General features: G+C 50.0%; 1 protein-coding gene across 4 annotated transcripts in view; it reads right to left on the bottom strand.

Annotated features, from left to right (window-relative positions):
* Window positions 1–19181, bottom strand: part of EARS2 (glutamyl-tRNA synthetase 2, mitochondrial) — a 29122-nt gene that overhangs the window by 9213 nt on the left and 728 nt on the right. For all 4 annotated transcript variants that reach the window (XM_081819838.1, XM_081819839.1, XM_006730807.3 and 1 more), the window contains exons 2-8: window positions 16983–17138; window positions 13133–13322; window positions 9667–10139; window positions 7978–8086; window positions 5074–5227; window positions 4831–4961; window positions 364–499 (exon numbers count right to left, since the gene is read on the bottom strand). In XM_081819838.1, coding sequence (XP_081675964.1) covers window positions 364–499; window positions 4831–4961; window positions 5074–5227; window positions 7978–8086; window positions 9667–10139; window positions 13133–13322; window positions 16983–17138 — 1349 coding nt within the window. The remainder of the gene's footprint in view (window positions 1–363; window positions 500–4830; window positions 4962–5073; window positions 5228–7977; window positions 8087–9666; window positions 10140–13132; window positions 13323–16982; window positions 17139–19181) is intronic.

Below are 19181 nucleotides of genomic sequence, written 5' to 3'. Positions count from 1 at the left end.
CAGTACTGCTGCCCGCCCCCCAAGGATCAGTTAGCCTTCTATTGTCTTTACTTTCTGCGGCTGAGGCTGGCTCCCAGGAGCCTGTATTCCTGTGCTGATATGTTTACTGCCCCCGTTCAACCACCAGCTCCATACAGGTAGGGAGTAGGTGTGTTTCATTAACTGCTGTACCCATTGCACCCAGCACGGTGCTTGCACACAGTAGGTACTCCATAGATACTATCTGCTAAGTGACTGAAGGGAACGATCCCGCTTCATTTGTCTTTGTATCCCTGAGCCAGAGTTTAGTGCCGGCCAGTGAATGCCAGCTGAATGGATGAATGAGGGGCTCCAGGGAACCGTCCAGCCCATCTGCCCACCTACCAGCTGTCCACTGAGGGCCACTCGGAGGAGCCGCATCACAGTACTGTGTTTGGTCCCTTCCAGGCCTTCGGATACCTTCCTCAGTTCGCTATTCAGCATGTCCTGAGTTAAGCTCGTACCAGGTCCTTCCAAAAGCCTAGAAAAGAGGAATGCCTGGCTGGCTCAGTTGGAACAGCATGTGACTCTTGATCTCAGGGTTGTGAGTTCGAGCCGCACGTTGTGTGCAGAGATTACTAAAAAAAATAAACAGGGGCGACTAGGTGCTCAGTCGGTTAAACATCTGACTCTTGTCAGCTCAGGTCTTGATTTGAGATTGTGAGTTCAAGCCCCGCACTGGGCTCTACACTGGGCATGGAGCCTACTTAATAATAGTAACAATTAAATAAATAAATAAACTTAAAAAAAACTGAACAAAAGCCTAGGAAAGAGCCAATCTATGGGGGCCAGTGGCAAGCAGGTGAAAGGGAGAATTTCAGAAGATGAACAGTCAGCTGTGACTCTTCAAGCCTGCTTGGGGGAGAAGGGAGGGAAGGAAGATCTATTACCCCCACCCCCATCCAAGTTGAGGAAGAAAAATCACCAAGAGACCACATACACAGATAATCCAAGCACAATATAGGAAAACTCCATAATAAGAGGTTTTACTAATGTCTACCTCAGTATTATGTGATCTCTATGCCTCAGTTTTCTCATCTGTAAAGTGGGGATAGTAAGAGTGTCTGCACCTCACAGGAAGCCCTCTGGGAAATTACCTGAAATGCAGTGGAGGGAAGGCTCTTTGGGGGAGTGTATAGCACAGAAGGGCAGGAAGAAAGATTTCAGGAGACCCCAGCTCCTGTAACACCACTGCCACCAACTTGCTACAAACATCCTTTCTTTTTTTTTTAATTTTTAGGGCAGCAACCATGCTCTTGCACTCTCCCTTGCCTCCACTCTGGGACACAATGAGATCCCAGGCCTATCAAGTCTGCACATCCATGCTGGCCTTTATGAACTGCCCAGTGAAGTCACAGATGCCGCCTTCCCAGCGGCCAGGAACAGCATCTTGCACAGTGGCATGGAGAGGTAGGTGACCCCAGCCTGCATGCACTTCCAGAAGGCCTTGTACTCGGCAGACTGCTGCACCTGGACGTGATGAAGTAGGGGAAGTAGGCCAGGGTGAAGCAGTTCCCAAAGTGGAAGAGGGTCACGGTGCCCGCTGCCCGGGGCCACCAGAGCACAGGTCTCTGCCTGAGCCGGCCTGGCGCCCCCTTCTTGCTACAACCATTCTTTGCCTACAAGTTGAAGCACTCAAGACCTAAAATCCAATAGGCCAGTCACTGCTCTCTGCTCTCCTGGCAGGCCAGCTGGGATCCTCTCTCACAAGTGCGCTTGAGTTTCAAGAGACTCCCCAATCACTTAGAGCTGGATTTGCCAAAAAAGAATAACAACAACTCTGAGTTGGAGCATAAGATAGACGCAGGGTGGGGTGGGTCTATTTGATGGCACCTTGCCAGTTCCCTTCAGCTACTATGGAGCCTCCAACTGGAAATGCTGCCCAGGAGCTGGAGCTGGAGAGCTTTGCCGGTGCAGACGATCCATGATGCCTGTGATACCGCCTGTGCACATTGGGGTCGAGAGAGCCCCCTTCCAAGGCTGGGTTTTGTGCGGGGGCTACTGGCCCCGGGGAACCACATTCAGAAGTAACGCGAAGAGACTGCCGCTTCGCACTGACAGATTCCCTCCTTAACTCCGCATTTGAGCAACTGAGTTTCAGTGGGAGGCAAAAGTAATCATTCTTACTACATCGTTAACTGGGCCACATGATGACTGTTATTTCCAAACTCCAGGAGACAAAATCCGGAAGATATAAAATGTAACGTGGGAAAAAATAGGTACTCTCCTCCACGTCACTGTGGGGAAGCAGGCTGCCAAGGAGCTGGTGAAAGAGTGACAGGCCCCAGGTGGCCAACAATGGCAGCTCAGGAAACGTTAGAGCTGGCCCAGAGCTTGGCGTGGGCACAGAAGGGACTTCGAGAAATCTGGCAGCTCTGGAATGCTTGAGTATTGGTTTTCCTGCCTTGAGTGGGAGCACCAGACTGTCTCTGAAATCTAACCCCATGGCAGGGATGGGAGTTAAGGCAATGGTCCTGGTGAATCAGAACTAAGGGCCCCTATGGTAGAATGCCATAAATTAAGGGAGTATTAACAATAATGGCTCTTGGGAATTTATCCTGGAGATATACTTGCAAACCTGCTTAATGATGTCTATACACAGCTATTCATTGCAGCATTGTTTGTAACGGTAAAATCTGGAAGCAGTCCAAATGTCTATCAATAGGAAATGAGTTAAATAAATTATGGTAAAGTGGTTTCATAATGGGATAGGTGTAGCTGTAGAAAAGAATGAGAATGCTCTCTAAGCACTGGGCAGATCCACAGTATCTTAAGTGAAACAAACCAAAGACATAGAACAGAAGTGTTACCGTATTTTTGTGTAAAAAAGAAGGATCATTTAGATATAATTAGGAATAGTAGTAACGTACAGAGGGTTTGGAAACTGGGTGGATGGGGGACAAGGATAGAAATGGGTTTCCCAATTATCTACCTTTCTTATACTTTCTAGGCTTTAAAACCAGGTTTGAGAGATTTGAACATGTTCATAATCAAAATACTAAATTTAAAATTTAAGAACTTCTAAGAACGGAGTTATATAAACATATTGTTGAATACTCTCACATTATGCAGAGGAAACTGCGAAGTGTGGTGCATTTCTGTTGGGAGCTGGAGTAGGACGGAAAACACACTTTTTGCTATAGACCTTCTTGTACCATTTGTACATTACTGTATTTTTTGCCATGTGCTTGTTTTCTTATCACTTCCAAATATGTATTAAAATATATTGAGGTTTCCAGGTATCAGGCACTGTCCAAGTACTTTGCACAGAGAAACATATGGCCTTGTAGTCCCAGCCTGCCTGGGTTTGAATCCCTGCTCCTTCAACTTATTATTATTTTAGACAAGTTACTTAGCCTCTCTGTGTTTCAATTTTCTCATCTATAAAATGGAGATAACGTTTTAACCTGAGACTTCATTAGTTGCTGTGAAGTACACACACACCCCCCCCTCACATATACATATGTATATGTACCTAATGTATAGAATATATATAATAGCCTGCTACAGGCATGTACATAAGCAAACACTTATTACCTACTTTAACCTTCACAATAAAGGTGGGAAAAGGTAAATAAAAAGGACACTGTGGGTTTTGCTGCCCAGCATCCATCTGCCTTTCTCTTGATACCCCAAATCTCCTTGGGGAATCACCTGGCTCCCATTCTCAGCCCATGTGCCCTGACTGGGGGTCCATTTAGAGCCCAGGAGATGATGAGCTAACCTACGCTGATTGGCACGTCACACTCTCCAGGCTTTGATGACTGGTTCGGGGACAGGAAAACGAGGCTACCCGGACTCTTGTCAGCGTCCATCTCAAGACACAGCTGAGGCTTTGCAGTGTTGGTGCGGTCTTACAGCCAGAGTGCAGATAGGAGAGAGGCTGCCACTGGTCCCTTCTATCCTTTCTCCCTTTCGTATGCAGTGATAAAATTTTTAGCCAGCCTCATGGCTGCCAAGTTAAAAAAATCTATATTTTCCATGTGTGTGGCTTGGTGTGGCCACCAAGACAGGCGTTCTAGCCAGCAGGATACGAGTGGAAATGAATGTGTAACTCTTAAGTCAGGTCCGTAAGGGGAAGGAGCGTCCCGTCCTTCCCTTTTTCCTCCTTCCTCTTCTGGCTGAACTGTGGATGATCTGTGAGCCACCATGCACCACATGGACAAGAGCAAAATCTAGGGACAGCAGGACCCTGGAGACCTGGGAAAAGCTCTTCAGCCCTGGATGGCCACTTCCATATGGGGTAAGCACTATCGTTTCTGTTGTCTGGTAGAAGTCCTACCCTTCACCCACCCAAAGCAGAGTCCTTGCAGAAAAAGGAGCCAGTACGAAGAAGTACAGAGCAGAAAACCAAAGGGACAGAGAGAAAAAGTAGGTCTTGGTGACATATTTTTGGCCCCTGCATGAGACTGGGCTTAAGCCAGCTTTGGTTGTATTTCTGTTCCTGTTCACAGGTAAGAACTATGGTGTCATCTCTACCTTGGAGACGAGGAAATGGGAGCTTAAAGAGGTGCAGTAAGTTGGCCACAGTGATGCCGTGTGGGCAGGAGAATAACCAGGTAAGTGGCGGTACTGGGAGGGAACATAGGGAGACCCAACCCCAAAGCCCAAACACGCCGCCCCTTCCGGGGAGGGTCTGGGTTCTTCTGGGGAAGCCCCCCTGCCAAACAGAGCCAGTCAGCGATCATCTTGTCCAAACCCTCTTGCCAGCCATGGGGTGGTATGGGGGCCCCACAGCCAGCCCTGGAGGAAGGGGGCCCCGGAAAAGGGAAGTCAGGTGCGGAGCCTTGAGCTTGGCCTGTAGGAACTCACCCCAGCACGCGTTTGGCAATCACGTCCACTTTCTCCGAAATGGTGCCCAGTTGCACTAGGCCCACAGCAGGCCGAGTCCACAGGTAGGAGTGTGCCGGGGAGACCAGATCCTGCAGACGGCAAATGTGACCCTAGGGGGAAGAGGCAGTCGTTGGATGTGCTGTGGACAGGGCTCGGACACACTCGGACACAATAGGGGTGCCACCCACTCCTTCAGTCTCCCGGAGCTCCCCGACACCACACCTGTCTCAGCAGGATGATCCTCTCCACGTAGGCCGGGTCCAGGACCTCCCTGTCTTGCAGCTGGCTCCCGAACGTCTCCTCCACCAGGGCTTGCAGCTTCCCCACCAGCTGGCACCTCTGGGTCTCGTTGCTCACCAGCCGACAGAGGTGCAGCCTATAAGAGAAGCCGAGGGACCGTCCTGACACTGGCATCGCCAGCCCGCCCAAACCCTCTCTCCCCAGGGGAGCAGGGCTGGTGGGGGGGAGGCGGGTTGGAAGAATGACACATGATGTGAGCTGCCCCTCCCACAGCCTAGAAACTGAATATATACAGGAAAGGGATCTGGCCAAGGTCTGCAGCAGCCTGAGAGCCCCAAGCAACCCAGAAGGATATCCTGTTTTCAGTGTTTCTAAAATAGGAGCTAACATTTTAAACTAGGAAGAGATCACATAAAAATAGAGATTTCTGTCATCTCTCTCAGGAAATCCAAAGATCTGGCTGCAAAGGGCCCGAATTTCCCAAGCTTCAGTGGCTAGTGCAGAGTGGAGGCTGCCTGGCTCACAGGCACAGCATGCTCCAGTTTTCCAGGCCCTCTGCTCCCCAGTGCCTCTCCCGGCCGGCCACCCACCCCTGTGCCACCGGCCTGGTCTCTACAGGCACCCGAGTTTACAAGGCAGACTCTGCAAGTGTCTGCCTCCTGGCACAGCTTAAAGCATGGGGCTCTGGCACAAAGAGGCAGAGGTCAAGAATACAGATTTCTAGGATTCGAAGCCAGGGGACAGTTCAGAGGACAGAGTTCCTTCAATCCAGGGCTCACAGTTAAAAAGTTCAGGTTTTCTTGTCAGTTCGAATGTTCTCTTTTCCAGAATTCTTCTAACTGCTTTGTTCCCTCTCTTTGGAAGCAGCAAAGCCTCTAAGCAGGCCCTGTCAGTCCTCAGTCCCCTCCCTAGGCTGCCCTCACCATGTCCCCAGCAATGTCGGAGGGACCTGAGAAGGAGAGGTACAGGCCTGAGGACCAATCTGCAGGAGCTTGGCCCTTGTCCTTGACATGGAAGGCAGGCAGCAGTGGTGGGTGAGTTATGTCCTGGGCTCTGGAACCGGACAGGCCTGCGGATCAGACCAGCCCTGTGAGATGTCTGCTGCAAGTTACAGGAACATTTAGAGCCTCAGGATGCTCACGATCATGTGGGGATGACGGGGGAAGGGAGGGCTCTGTCACAGGGCACTGTGCAGATTAAATGAGGGACCATCTGTAAAGCACAGAGCTGGAGATGGGAGGGAGTCAGAACAGAGGCTCCCGCACATCAGCGGTGGAAGGAGGAGACCCTCTGGGAAGCTATCTAGAGAGCGCACAACTATCTAAAAAACATAATGATTTTTTTTTAATAGTTTTTTTTTTTTTTTAAGATTTTATTTGACAGAAAGAGACACAGCAAGAGAGGGAACACAAGCAGGGGGGAGTGGGAGAGGGAGAAGCAGGCTTCCCGCAGAGCCGGGAGCCCGATGATGAGCCAAAGGCAGACGCTTAACGACCGAGCCACCCAGGCGCCCCCATAATGATTTTCTTAAAAAGGAATTAATACCACATGCTGAAACTGTTCCTAAGACCGCCTCAGCAGCGAGATGAGACAGTAGAAAGAAAGCAATCAAGAGACCCTAGTGGCCAAGCTTGAGATAACACGCGCCAGGGCCGGGGCCTGGGAGGCGGTAAGTGCCAGACAGACGGTCATTACTGTTACTACTCCCACCACCACACCCCTAGTACTGGTCTGACAACTACTATTACTACCTTTACTACCAGCACGGAAATAATCACAGCAGTGGCTTGATGCCAGAAACATCTAAACGTGACAGCTTTGGCTGCATTAACTTCATGAGCGTCAGTTCCAACACTGCACCTCCTCCCTGATTCACGCTGAGCAAAGCCCACCTCTACCTTCCTCTGGCCGCCCTCACGCTTCGGGGGGACTAGATTGGGTCACCAGGTATCTCCCCCATTCTGTCCCCATTTCCCTGAGATGCTGCTTTCCGTACAATCAGTGAAGTAGGATACAAGTTGCATTCACTCTTGAATGCCCCATTCGAGAGATGCCTGCTATTTACTGTGTGAACTTGGGCTAGTTATGGAACTGCCCTAGGTCTCGGTTTCTGCGTATGCAAAATAGAGCAGAGTCAGGCAACTGACCTCAGAGGTCTAATGGGAGAAATAAATGAAGTAACATCCTTAAAACACCTGCAGTCAATGTGAACTTTCTGGGCTCACGCAAGTAAAGCACTAAGGAGAGCCTGTCCCCAAACCGGTGCTCAGGACATGGCATCAATGAGTCCCTTGTCCCTTAAGTACACATCTGTCCACTGGCTTTACCACTGAGACCCTTAGATGGATATGTCAACAGTGACCTGAACCGTAACTGGATTTAGAGGTGTGAGTGAAGAACTACGTGAAATGTACAACAGGTGCCATGAGACAACGCTCATTCACCGCTGGCTGCGGGAGCTGGGGGGTGATTCTGAGATGAAGATGCCCCTTCTCCAGGCCGTGGTTAACAGAATCCATGCCAGGGATGGCCGGGACAATGGTAATGACAAAAACAGCACCTACTATTTACTGAACACTTTCTATGTGCCAGGGGCTGTGCAAAGTACTTTGACGCAACGTTTAACTGAACTCTTACGACAACTGCACAAGGTGGGTACTGTTATCAGTCCCATGTTCGAGAAGAGGAAAGAGAGGATCCAGGAGATTAGGTGACTTACATGCTCTGTGTCAGGTCACAGAACGGTAGACACCTGAGCCCACAATCAAAATCAGGTCCATGTGACTCCAAAGCCCACTATACCCTCTGCCCTGGAGACCCATCATTAGCAAGAAAGTCCTTTTCTACCAGCGTTCCCCCCCGCCCCCGCCAAGGTTCCCCACTCACCTGTTGAATTCTGGGAGCTTCTCCAGGTCCAACAGGGCTGAGTGGCAGGTGATCCGGGTCAGGTCAAACTGTGTTATCAATTCTGGCAAGGTCCTGCCCATCTGGTTCTCTGTAAGTAGGCACGCCCAGCCTCAGCCCCCTGCCTCTCCTTTCAATCACAAGGGAGGCTGGGTGAGCATGTTCTGGGTTCCCCATTGCATTCCGACCAAAAGGATTCAACTTCTAGCTCTTTTATAGATCAAGGATCCGAATGAGCTTTCATGTACAGAAAGGATTCTGTCCCTCAGAAAAAGCAAGTTTGAAAACAATCAGGCTAAACGACCCTCACTGCCCCCAAAGATGCGAGCTGCAGGAACAGCATGCTCATGGCCTGGCTGTACCCAGAGATTCTGATTCCACTGGGTTGGGATGCGGTCTGAGCATCAGTATGTTTTACAAGCCTCCCAGGTGATTCCCAAGTACAGGCAGCGTTGAGAATCGCCATGTTAGGAGTCCCTCCTCCTGAGCAGCAGCTCCGCCCCATACAATCAGTGGGCATCATAGTCAGGCCTGGGCCTCAAGGGAATCTCTGCCATGTCCCTTACAGGCTGTGTGACTTTGGTAAGTCACTCAAACCTCTCCGAGCCTCTCAATCCTCTTAGAAACAACAGGGATGGGGCACCTGGGTGGCTCAGTCGTTAAGCGTCTGCCTTTGGCTTAGGTCATGATCCCAGGGTCCTGGGATCGAGCCCCACATCAGTCTCCCTGCTCTGTGGGAAGCCTGCTTCTCCCTTTCCCACCCCCCCGCCCCGGCCACTTGTGTTCCCTCTCTTGCTGTCTCTCTCTCTGTCAAAATAAATAAATAAAATCTTCAAAAAAAAAAAAAACAGCAGGGATAATAAATATCTCTCTCTCAAGGATATTTCAAGGAGTAAGCCAGATAAGAGCAGAATAAACAGTAAGCAGACTATCACTGCCACATTTTCAGAAATCCCCTCCACAAAGAGGTCATCCTAATTTGGTGCTTCTTTAACCTTTGGGCTCTAAGTCTTGGGCCAAGGGTAAAGGCTCAACTGAAATAAACTAGGGTCATAGTAATCTTAGTAACACTGCTGAAACCCATACTTGCCACAGAGATAGTAATATAATGGTCATAATCCTAGGATCTGTAATTTTCGGGGCTCCTGGGTGGCTCAGTCGGTTGAGCAGCTGCCTTTGGCTCATGTCATGATCTCAGGGTCCTGGGATCGAGTCCTGCATGGGGCTCCCTGCTCAGTGGGGAGTCTGCTTCTCCCTCTCCCTCTACCCCTTCTCCCTGCTCGTGCTCTCTTTCTCTCTCAAATAAATAAATAAAATTTTAAAAAAAGATCTGTAATTTCCGTGCTTTCTACATGGCGGATACTTTCCTGGATGCCTCATACTCATGAGCTCAGTGCATCCTAACCCTATGAGGAAGATGCTTATCCCCATTTTATAGATGAGGCAGGTGAGGCTCAAAGACCATAAGGTCCTTAAGGGCAGGGGTTACATCTATCTCGTTCACTGTTGTAGCCCCAGCACTTAACACCATTTCTGGCTCAATAAACACAAGAATAAACTTTGGCAAGACTGCAGGTGGCATAGCCGGGGCTGAAGACCAGGTGGGCCTGAACCAAAGCCCCAGCTCCTCACTGCTATGGTCCCATGGGGACCTCCCAGGTGGGTGGGTACCTGCAAACCCTGAGCCACAGTTGGTGATGATATCAAGCAAGGCATCCGGCAGGAAGTCAGCAGCCACAAAATGCTCCACGAAAATGTCCCCTTGCCTCTTGGACAACTTGCTGCCATCCCTGTTGAGGAGCAGGGGCAGGTGGGCAAAGCGAGGTGGCTGCCAGCCCAGAGCCTGGTAGAGGAGCAGATGCTTGGAGGTGGAGACCAGCCACTCGGAGCCACGCAGCACGTGGCTGATGCCCATGTGGTGGTCGTCCACCACGCAGGCCAGGTGGTATGTGGGGAAGCCATCGCTCTTCAGGATGACCGGGTCCCCCTCCACATGCGCCACCTCATGCCGATTCCAGCCGTACACCAGGTCCTGGAAGGCTGGCGCTTCCCCCTCCAGGCGGAAGCGGATCGCAGGTTTGGGGCCTTGGGCTAGCTTCTGGGCCACCTGCCCCTGGCTCAGGTTCCGGCACCGATTGTCATACCTGTCGGAGAACAGAGCAGCATGGTAGCTAGGGGCACCAAAAACAGACGTGAGTTCTATCTTCGTCTCTGATAGTTGGATGACCTAGGTAAGTCATGTACTTCTCTAGCTCTTTTTCCGGTCTCCAACAGGGACAAGAAGAAGAGGGATATATTGGAAAACCAAGTGAGATAACAGCATGACAGACACGCCTACCTGTCAGCCTGTCCCTCTTCTTCTTCGTTAGCGAGGAAATGGCAAAATGCCGAGTCCCCGGTGTTGAATCACGGCTGGTGTAGCCGATCATGCAATCTCCTTCCCCTATGCCAGCGACTGGTCCAGGTAGGACCACTCTACTCACTGAGACTCAAAGAAAAGTCTGCTTGGGGGCAGGCAGGGGAGGGTTAGGGTCCTGGGAAAGATTTTCTCTCCAATCGAGAGTGAAAGAGCCACAAGAGGAAAATCCCCTTTTTTACTCCCTGCCTTCTCCTTCTGCGCTCTTCAGCTGCTGTCCTATGAGGTCAGAACGCTTGGAGCCACTTTAGCCACTGAAGCCATTCGCAACGGATGGGGGTGGGGCAGGGGAGGCAGGGAGGAGCCAAAACAGAGCCCTGATGTCTTGAAGCTGCTGGTTTTATCCTTGAGTCTCTCACCTCCAGACTTTTTTTTTTTTTTTTGGTGCAAAAAGGTGGTTTTACTAAAGCATGGGGATGGGACCCACGGGCAGAAAGAGCTGCTGCCTCACCTCCAGACGTCTGCAGAGTAAGTGGTAAATGTCTGTGTGGGTTATGCCCTGGCTACTCCCAAGTATGTTCTGTGGACCCCCAGCAGCAGCCCCACCTGGGAGCCGGTCCGAAATGTGGCACCTCGGGCCGCATCCCAGACCTGGTGGATCTGAATCTGCGTGTTAACTAGATCCCCAGGTGAGCCATCTGCACATGAAAGTACGAGAAGCTCTGGCTTGTCCCTTTTTTTTTTTTTTTAATTCTTTATTTCTTTTAGTAAACTCTACCCCCAACATGGGGCTTAAACTCATGACCCTGAGATCAAGAGTCGCGTGCTCCATTGACTAAGCCAGCCTGGTCCCCTGGTTTGTCCCTTTTCCACAGGGCATTCCATTACTTGCTCCCCAAAGCATCCTGATACACAAATGTAAGGCTTGAAAACATACTCCTTAACACAGAGTTAAGTGTTCAATTAGTAAACAGCTGTGTGGATTCCACAAGAGAACTTGACCATAATTTTAAAAAAAGAACCTTCTGCCAACGGACAAGTGGACTGTTTATAATAAAAGAGCAATGCTGCAATGAATGTCATGACCTCATAGAAACATCCAGCCCTTGCCCAAACAGTTCATTTAAATTGGAACTCCGAGCGGCACTTGGCTGGCTCAGTCGGTAGACCTTGCGACTCTTGATCTCAGGGTTGTGAGTTCAAGCCCCACATTCGGTGTGGAGCCTACCTTAAAAAAAGAAAAAGGAAGGGGGGGTGGTGCCTGGCTGGCTCAGGCAGAAGACCATCTGACTCTTGAGCTCAAGGTTGTGAGTTCAAGCCCCACATTGGGTGTACGGATTATTTAAAATAAACTTAAAAAAAGTTTTTAAAATTCTTTAAAAATAGGGGCTCCTGTGCGGATCAGCTGGTTAAGCGTCTCTGGATTTCGGCTCAGGTTGTGACCTCAGGGTCATGAAATTGAGCCCCACACTGGGCTCCGTGCACAGTGTGGAGCCTGTTTGAGATTCTCTCTCTCCCTCTGCCCCTCCACCCAGCCCCCCCGCGTTCATACACATGCGCCTTCTCTCAAAAAAAAAACAAAAAAATAAAATTCTTTAAAAATAAATAAATAAACATCTGGAACTCAGATGTCCCGATGCCACTGCTGATGGGAAGTAAGGTGGTCAAGGGCCACAGGGCAGTGTCTATCAAAGCTCCAAACTGGCCCTGGATCCCCACATCTAGGAGGGTCTCCAACAAATGCCCTGCACATGTGTACAATGATGTATGCCACCACGATCCACCCCAGCTCTTCTGTTTTAACTACAGATTAGAAATGGCAGAAAGCTTCAATAGTAAGAAACTGGTTAAGGGCTGGTACAGCTGTACGGCAGAATACTGCACAAGCCAAACAAAAATCTATGGGCCAGTACAGACTGGGTCTCCTCAAGATGGTAAGTGGGAACAGTTAAGTTGCACAGTCCGCATATTGTGTGCTGTCACTGAAATCGGGGAGAAGAGAAACAATACGCATTTCTCGGGGTCTGCACCCAGTGTCTCTGGAGGAGACCTAAGAAGACTCTAACGGCATTTGTCTATGGCGAGGGAAACGGAGCGGCCAGAGTCAGGGTTAGGAAAGACCTTTGCACATATAGCTCTCTGGACCTGAAAACATTTTACTTCCTCAGAACAACCAATAACTGAAATGACACGTTAGGGCTGCCCGAGAGCCAATGTGGCAGGCAGCTCTGACATGGCCCCAGTGATCCCCGCCTCCGGGGTTTCTGCCCCCGTGGCATCCCCTCCCTGGAGCATGGGCTGGACCTAGTGGCTTCTTTCTTATGAACAGAATGCAGCAGAAGTGGTGAGATGTCCCTTCCTGGATTCGGTTATGAAAAGACCCGAGCTTCTGTCTTGCTTGCTTTCTCTTGCTTTCGGTCTGGCTCACTCGCAGCGAAGCCAGCTGCTGCGCGGGGAGCTGCCCTGTGCCCAGGCCCGCATGGCAAGGAGCTCGAGTCTCCAGACAACAGCCAGTGCGGCCCAAGGTCTGCCAACAGCCTCACGAGAGAAAGGGAAGAAGATCCTCCACCAGCCAAGCCTTGAGAAAACCGCAAACCTGGCCAAAACCTTGACTGGAGCTTTGCGAGAGACCCTGAACCGAGGGAGCCAGCTAGGCTGTGCCCAGGCTCCCGACCCAGAGGCCGTGCAGGGACCACAGTCTGGGGACGATCTGTTCCGCAGCAACAGCCCAGGGACATACGCAACTTCGGGGAAGCAGCCTCGAGAGGCTGGGGCTCTCACCGGGGCGTCTGATGGTTCCTCAGGGCCTCCTTCTTCAGGAGCTCCAGCCGCTGCGGTGAGCAGAAGCAGGGGTAAGCGGCGCCAGACTCCAGCAGCGCTTCCGTGGCCTGGGCGTACAGCTCGAGCCGCTGGGATTGCTGGTAGGGCCCGGCAGGACCTCCCCGGCGGGGGCTCTCGTCAGGCGGGATGCCTGCGACACAGCAAGAGACCATGATCACCAAGATGCTCGCAGCACTGGTTCCTGGGCACTGTTCTCTGTGCTGTAGGCAAACAGTAAAGCTCCTAATCCTCACAACAATCCTCAAGGTCATTACTGTTTCGATTTCCCTTGTACAGATAAGAAATTGAGAGATAAAAGAGGCTAAGGGCTCAAGGTCGTGGGGCCTGCCGCATAAGGAGTCACGGAGGTGTGCTGCCTCCACAGTCCATGCTCCCGACAGCACTTCCTCTCCTCCCATCCCTTCCCCGTGGAGCGGGAGAGCAGCCCAGGCCTGGAACAGCTAGCTCAGGAGAACGAGGCATGGGTCAGGGCACAGCCCGGCAGGCCCTGGTCCTATGCCTCAGAAGCTGGGACAAGGGACCCTGAAGATGTGTGAGAGTGCAGGACCACGCACCTGCCAGGCTGCTTTTATGTTCTATGATCTCCACTAAAGCCTCAGAACTGCCCTGCCACGTAGATGCCATCCTGATGCCCTTCAATAGGGACACTGAGGCACAGACGGGCTCTGTTCCCTCACTTGGCCAAGGACAAGGGGTGCAACTGCATGGGAACCCAGACAAGCAGGCCCCAGAATCCATGCTTTTAACCTCAGCAGCCTTCCCCGCAAAGCAGAGCGGACGGTCTACCGTGCGGAGTGGCAGCAAGAACGGGATGCGTCAGCACTTACACAGCGCTCAGCCCGAGGCTCACCTGCAGAGCTGCCACGCTGTGTGCGGTGAAATGAAATGGGACCTGTTCTAAGCCACAGCCCCAACCCAAGGTCCAGTTTCCTCAGGTCACAAAGGACAGATTTAACCAATAAACACTTCCCGTAGAGATAGAAGGGACACAGGAGAGCCGGACGGTGGTGTTTCTGCCCTCAAATGGCTTTCCAATGAGTTCGGAAAGTGAGGACATGATTAATCCTGCATACCCAACATTAACACAGATTCTGCAGGCACACAGGCCTGGGTTCAAACACACTGGCCCGCTCTGGGGCCTTGAGCAAGTCACCCTTCAGAGCCTCCATTTCCTCGTTATGAATAATAACTCTCCTGGGCATCACCAGGTTGTTAGCACGAGCCAACACACATGAAGTGCTCAGTGCCTTGTTATCTAAGTGCTAAGCAGTCAGTCAGTTTGGGCTGTGATCATGATCATTCAGCTCCCTCTCCTGCTGGGCCTCTATTTCTTCATTTGTCAGAAAAGACAGTGACTTAAGTACATTTGGGAGTCCCTTCCTGACCTAACCTTAACATGTTTGGTACTTGGATCGCCCCAGGGCCTAAGAGTGATTCCACTAGGGGAACTGAAAATGTATGCTCATATAAAGACTAGTATGTAAATACTCACAGCAGTTCCATTCAACGGAGTCAAAAAAGTGGGGCGCCCGGGTAGCTCGGTGACGCGTCCAACTCTTGATTTCGGCTCAGGTCATGATCTCAGGGTCGTGAGATGGAGCCCAGAGTCGGACTCCGTGCTCAGTGGGGAGTCTGCTTGAGATTCTCTCTCTCCCTCTGCCCATCCCCCATGCGCTCTCTAAAATAACTAAATCTTAAAAAAAAGAGTCAAAAAAGTGGAAATAATCCAAATGCCCATCCACTGATGAACAGAAGGTGGTATTTCCATACAAGGAATATTATTTGGTCACAAAGAGGAATGAAGGATTGACATGTGCTACAACACAGAACCCCTCCGCTAAGTAAGAGCCAGTCACTAAAGGTACATGTTGTTCGAGTCCATTTATCTGAGATGTCCGCAAGCGGCAAACCGCACAGACAGAAAGTAGATTAGTGATTGCCGGGCTGGGAGGAAGCAGGAATAGGGAGCGACTGCTAATAGGTACAGGATTTTGTTTTCGGAGGATGGAAATGTTCTGAAACTGGATGGTGGTGACGGCTGGCATAACATAGTGAATATACTAAAAAAACACTGATTTGTACACTTTGAAATGGTGAATTTCATATCCGGTCAATTATATGTCAGTTACAACAACAGTAACACAGGGTGACTCCTGGAGCAGGAAGCTACAGAAGTCAGCCGCCGCTCTGCCTCACCACAAGGCTGGTGGCGGGGGAGGTCTGCTGAGGGGCCGCAGGCCACACTCACGCAATCGTGCTGTACCAGGAGCTCCGAGGGTGGGACTTGTTTGTCACTGTACCACTCGTGCCTAGTACAGTGCCTGACAGGTAGCAGGCGCTCCCTGAAATCCAAGTTCTCATCCTGGTCTGCCTGGCGCTATGTGGTTCAGCTCCGGCCAACCCGTCTTCACATCTGCAGTCCTGCTTTGCTCACTGTGCTTGGGCCACGCCGGCCTCTTCGCTGTTCCTCTAACACACCCTACGCTTTCCTGCAGCAGGGCCTTCCCATCTGCTCTTCCCTCTGCTTTGAATAGTCTTCGCCCGGGCAACCACGGGGCTGGCCCTTCACTGTGCAATCTCTGCTTTCGGGTCACCTCCTCCTAGAAGACCACCCTATCTGAGAGGATCCCTCCCTGCCAGTTCCTTAACTTGTCACCCTTGTCTCCACCGCACTCATCAACACTTTAACGTCACAGTGAGGATGAATTAATCTGTTCATCTGTCCTCCCCTACTTATTGGGCCCTGGGTCTCTGTTCAGTGCTGGAACAGGAACTTCATTACAGTAAGTGATCTTTGTGAATGAATTCCTTTATTCAACTCATCTTTTTTTTTTTTTTTAAAGATTTTATTTATTTGACAGAGAGAGAGACAGTGAGAGAGGGAACACAAGCAGGGGGAGTGGGAGAGGGAGAAGCAGGCTTCCTGCCGAGCAGGGAGCCCGATGTAGGGCTCAATCCCAGGAACCTGGGATCATGAACTGAGCTGAAGGCAGACGCTTAACGACTGAGCCACCCAGGCGACCCTTATTCAACTAATCTTAACTAAGCATCTGCTATAACATTCTACGACAGAAGGTACAAATGAAATTGGTTTTTGTCCTTTGGGAACCCAAAGTCTCATTAATAATTTACCTGAGATTAAGATACACGTCTCATAAAAGTCTTGGTATTTTTGGTATTTTTCCTTGGCGAGCTTACCTGGTTATACCTGCCCTGACAGGTAGGCAACTGTTGACCCAGGGAGCATACACTCTTTCTTGTCTTCCTGGAGTTTAGGAGGCCTCTGGATTAAACATCCCACAAGACTGACTTTAGAGGCTGCACATATTTTGTTTGGCTCACACAATGTGGTTTTTTTAAAAAAAAAAAAATCTGGGCTCAAGTTTAACAATGGGAAGTATTCATTAAAAAAAAAAAACAGTAATAAAAACCTGGATTTCTGGCTCCTCTGGGAAGTAAGAAGATTGAACAAGCTGGGCCAGCACTCCCACATGGGAAAAAGGGGCTGGAGCTTTCTCCTGCTCACTACAGGCCTCGCTTCTCCAGCTCCATCCTATGCTTGGCCTGAGATCCTGAGGTGAGAACAGGAACCTCAAAACAGCCTCGGAGCTTTTCCTCAGGGAGCTTCAGCATGTTTTGGGGAGGCACGTGCCACCCGAGGCAGTACAAATGTACCCATCTCTCTAGGAAGTCCTTGTTCTCCATCTTGGTCCCCGTGAGGAGATCTACAGGCTCCTTTCCCTGCTCCCTCTTCCCCCTTGGAGAAGGGTCCTTCCCCAGCCTGCCTCACCTGCCCACTCCAGCATGTCTTCAATATTCTCCGCTGCCCCAGGCACAAGGCGGGTCTGATCTGTGTCCTCCAGCCTGAGGATGAAGCTCCCCTGGTGCTTCTTGGCAAAGATATAGTTGTACAAGGCAGTGCGGAGGCCGCCCAGGTGCAAGAAGCCTGGGGAAAAAAGAGAACAGCTCAGACAAGACAGGGAAGATTAACTGACACGCCTCAGCCAAGAGGCAAGCAAGCCCTGCTTGTAACAGGATGTCCCACTGAGTATCAAAGCTCAAAAAACTGCTACCCCGTCCCATCTTTCTAGCCAGGACCCAGACATACAGCCACAGAGGATGGGAGTGGTCCACTCATTTAGCCCCTCATCCCGGAAACAGAAAACCACCCACGTCTTAGAGCGTGTAATGTTGTAAAGAAGACTCCAACTCTCCTATGGAGAGTGGAGAAGACTCCACTCTTCTATTTTGAGATGTGCCTCAAAGCCAAGTTTTTTTGTTTTGTTTTTTTCTTTTTTTTTTAAGATTTTATTTATTTGACAAAGAGACACAGCGAGAGAGGGAACACAAGCAGGGAGAGTGGGAGAGGGAGAAGCAGGCCTCCCGCTGGGCAGGGAGCCCGATGCGGGGCTCGATCCCAGGACCCTGGGGTCATGACCTGAGCTGAAGGCAGACGTCAAAGCCAAGTTTTACCCATATGAGAACAAGCAGAGGATTATCCATGGAAGCCATATCACACGTGCACTTAGCGTGTGCAAATTCAGTGATGTGCTTGGGTAAAAAAAAAAATTAATTACAAACTGGAGATACCATACAATTATATTTTGCATAGATTCTCCGATTTTCACCTGAAGTTCTGGCTTTGAACACCAAAAGTAATACTTGATTCCACTATATTTCTCTTCACCTGAGTTCAAACTCCTAAGATTTTACTTTTCTATCATTCCTGACTGAAAGCTTAAAATTAAGCATTTTCCCATTTCCCCTTCTCCTGTCTTCTTCGGTCCAGGCCACGGCCCTGTCTCCACAATGAGCTTCTCTGCATCTACAGAAAGAGGAGGCAGCAAAGGACACGAAAGGCAGACTCCCGCTCAACACTGATTATGTGTGACTTTCTGCTGGTTATCGCAAGGCCACCACAAAATCAGTGGTCCCCAAGATGGAAGACGGGGGTCCAGTAATTGAAAGCAAGACCCCTTAAATCAAATAAACCTGGATTTAAATTCTGCATCCATTTACTGGTTGCTATCCCGTGGGCACTCTACTTCACTTGTCTGAACTTCAGTCTTCATCTGTTAGAGATTAAAAACAAAAAATGGAAACCTCCCTTACACAGTTGTTGTGAGACCTAAATGTTGATCAAAGTACAGCTTTCCATTAATTTTAGTAATCAGTGATCTCGGTTGCTTGATAATTCTTTTATCTGTCTGTAGTCAACAGCCTTTTCTGTATGGGCTTTTCCCGCAAATTAGCAAGGAAAATGAGAACTACAAAAATAGAGAATATTGTTTATTAAGCTCTAGGAACACCAGACCTTGCTAAGTGCCTCAGCTGCATTAGTTCAAACCCATGAGGCAGGTACCATCACTCGACCTGACAGAGGGTAAAACTCAGAAGCTCAGAAAGGTTATGTAATTTGCCCATGTCACACAGCTGAGAAGTGGCAAAGCCAGCAATCTGGACCCAGCCAATCTCAGGCCTTGGCACCCAACTACTATGAGTGCTCTGCAAAGCAAGGCGCAGACCAGTGCTGGTCTGCAAACTGTTGCCAGTTCACAACAAAGTACAGAAATTGAGAATAAATGTTTAGAAACTTAACAGCAATGTGACAGAGTAATTTTATATCTGGTGAATCTAGTAACAATAGGCTCACATTTTGTATGCTTTTAAAATTTTTCTTTTTACTAACTCATTTATGTTGGTTCTATAAAAATAGTGATCCACAATCAATTGGGAGTTAAAAACCAGTCCTGTCACAACAGTTTGAGAAGCCCACTCTGCATTCTACTGCCTGCCAGGAAAGATCCTGTCACTCTGTGCAGCTGGGATCCTGCCACAAAGGAAGCCTTACGTGTGGATCCTAAGGTTCAGAATGAGAGAGACAAGCTCGGTGGGGAGAGGGCAGAAGGTGGGCTCCCTGAGAAAAAAACCGGGGGAACTAGTGGGGAGGCCCCGACAAGATCTCCACTAGGGTAAACAATGAGCCCCT

This window comes from Leptonychotes weddellii, chromosome 5 (genome assembly GCF_054177405.1).
Source record: "Leptonychotes weddellii isolate Sample4059 chromosome 5, ASM5417740v2, whole genome shotgun sequence".
NCBI classification, from domain to species: domain Eukaryota; kingdom Metazoa; phylum Chordata; class Mammalia; order Carnivora; family Phocidae; genus Leptonychotes; species Leptonychotes weddellii.
This window is presented reverse-complemented; position numbering and strand designations above follow the sequence as displayed.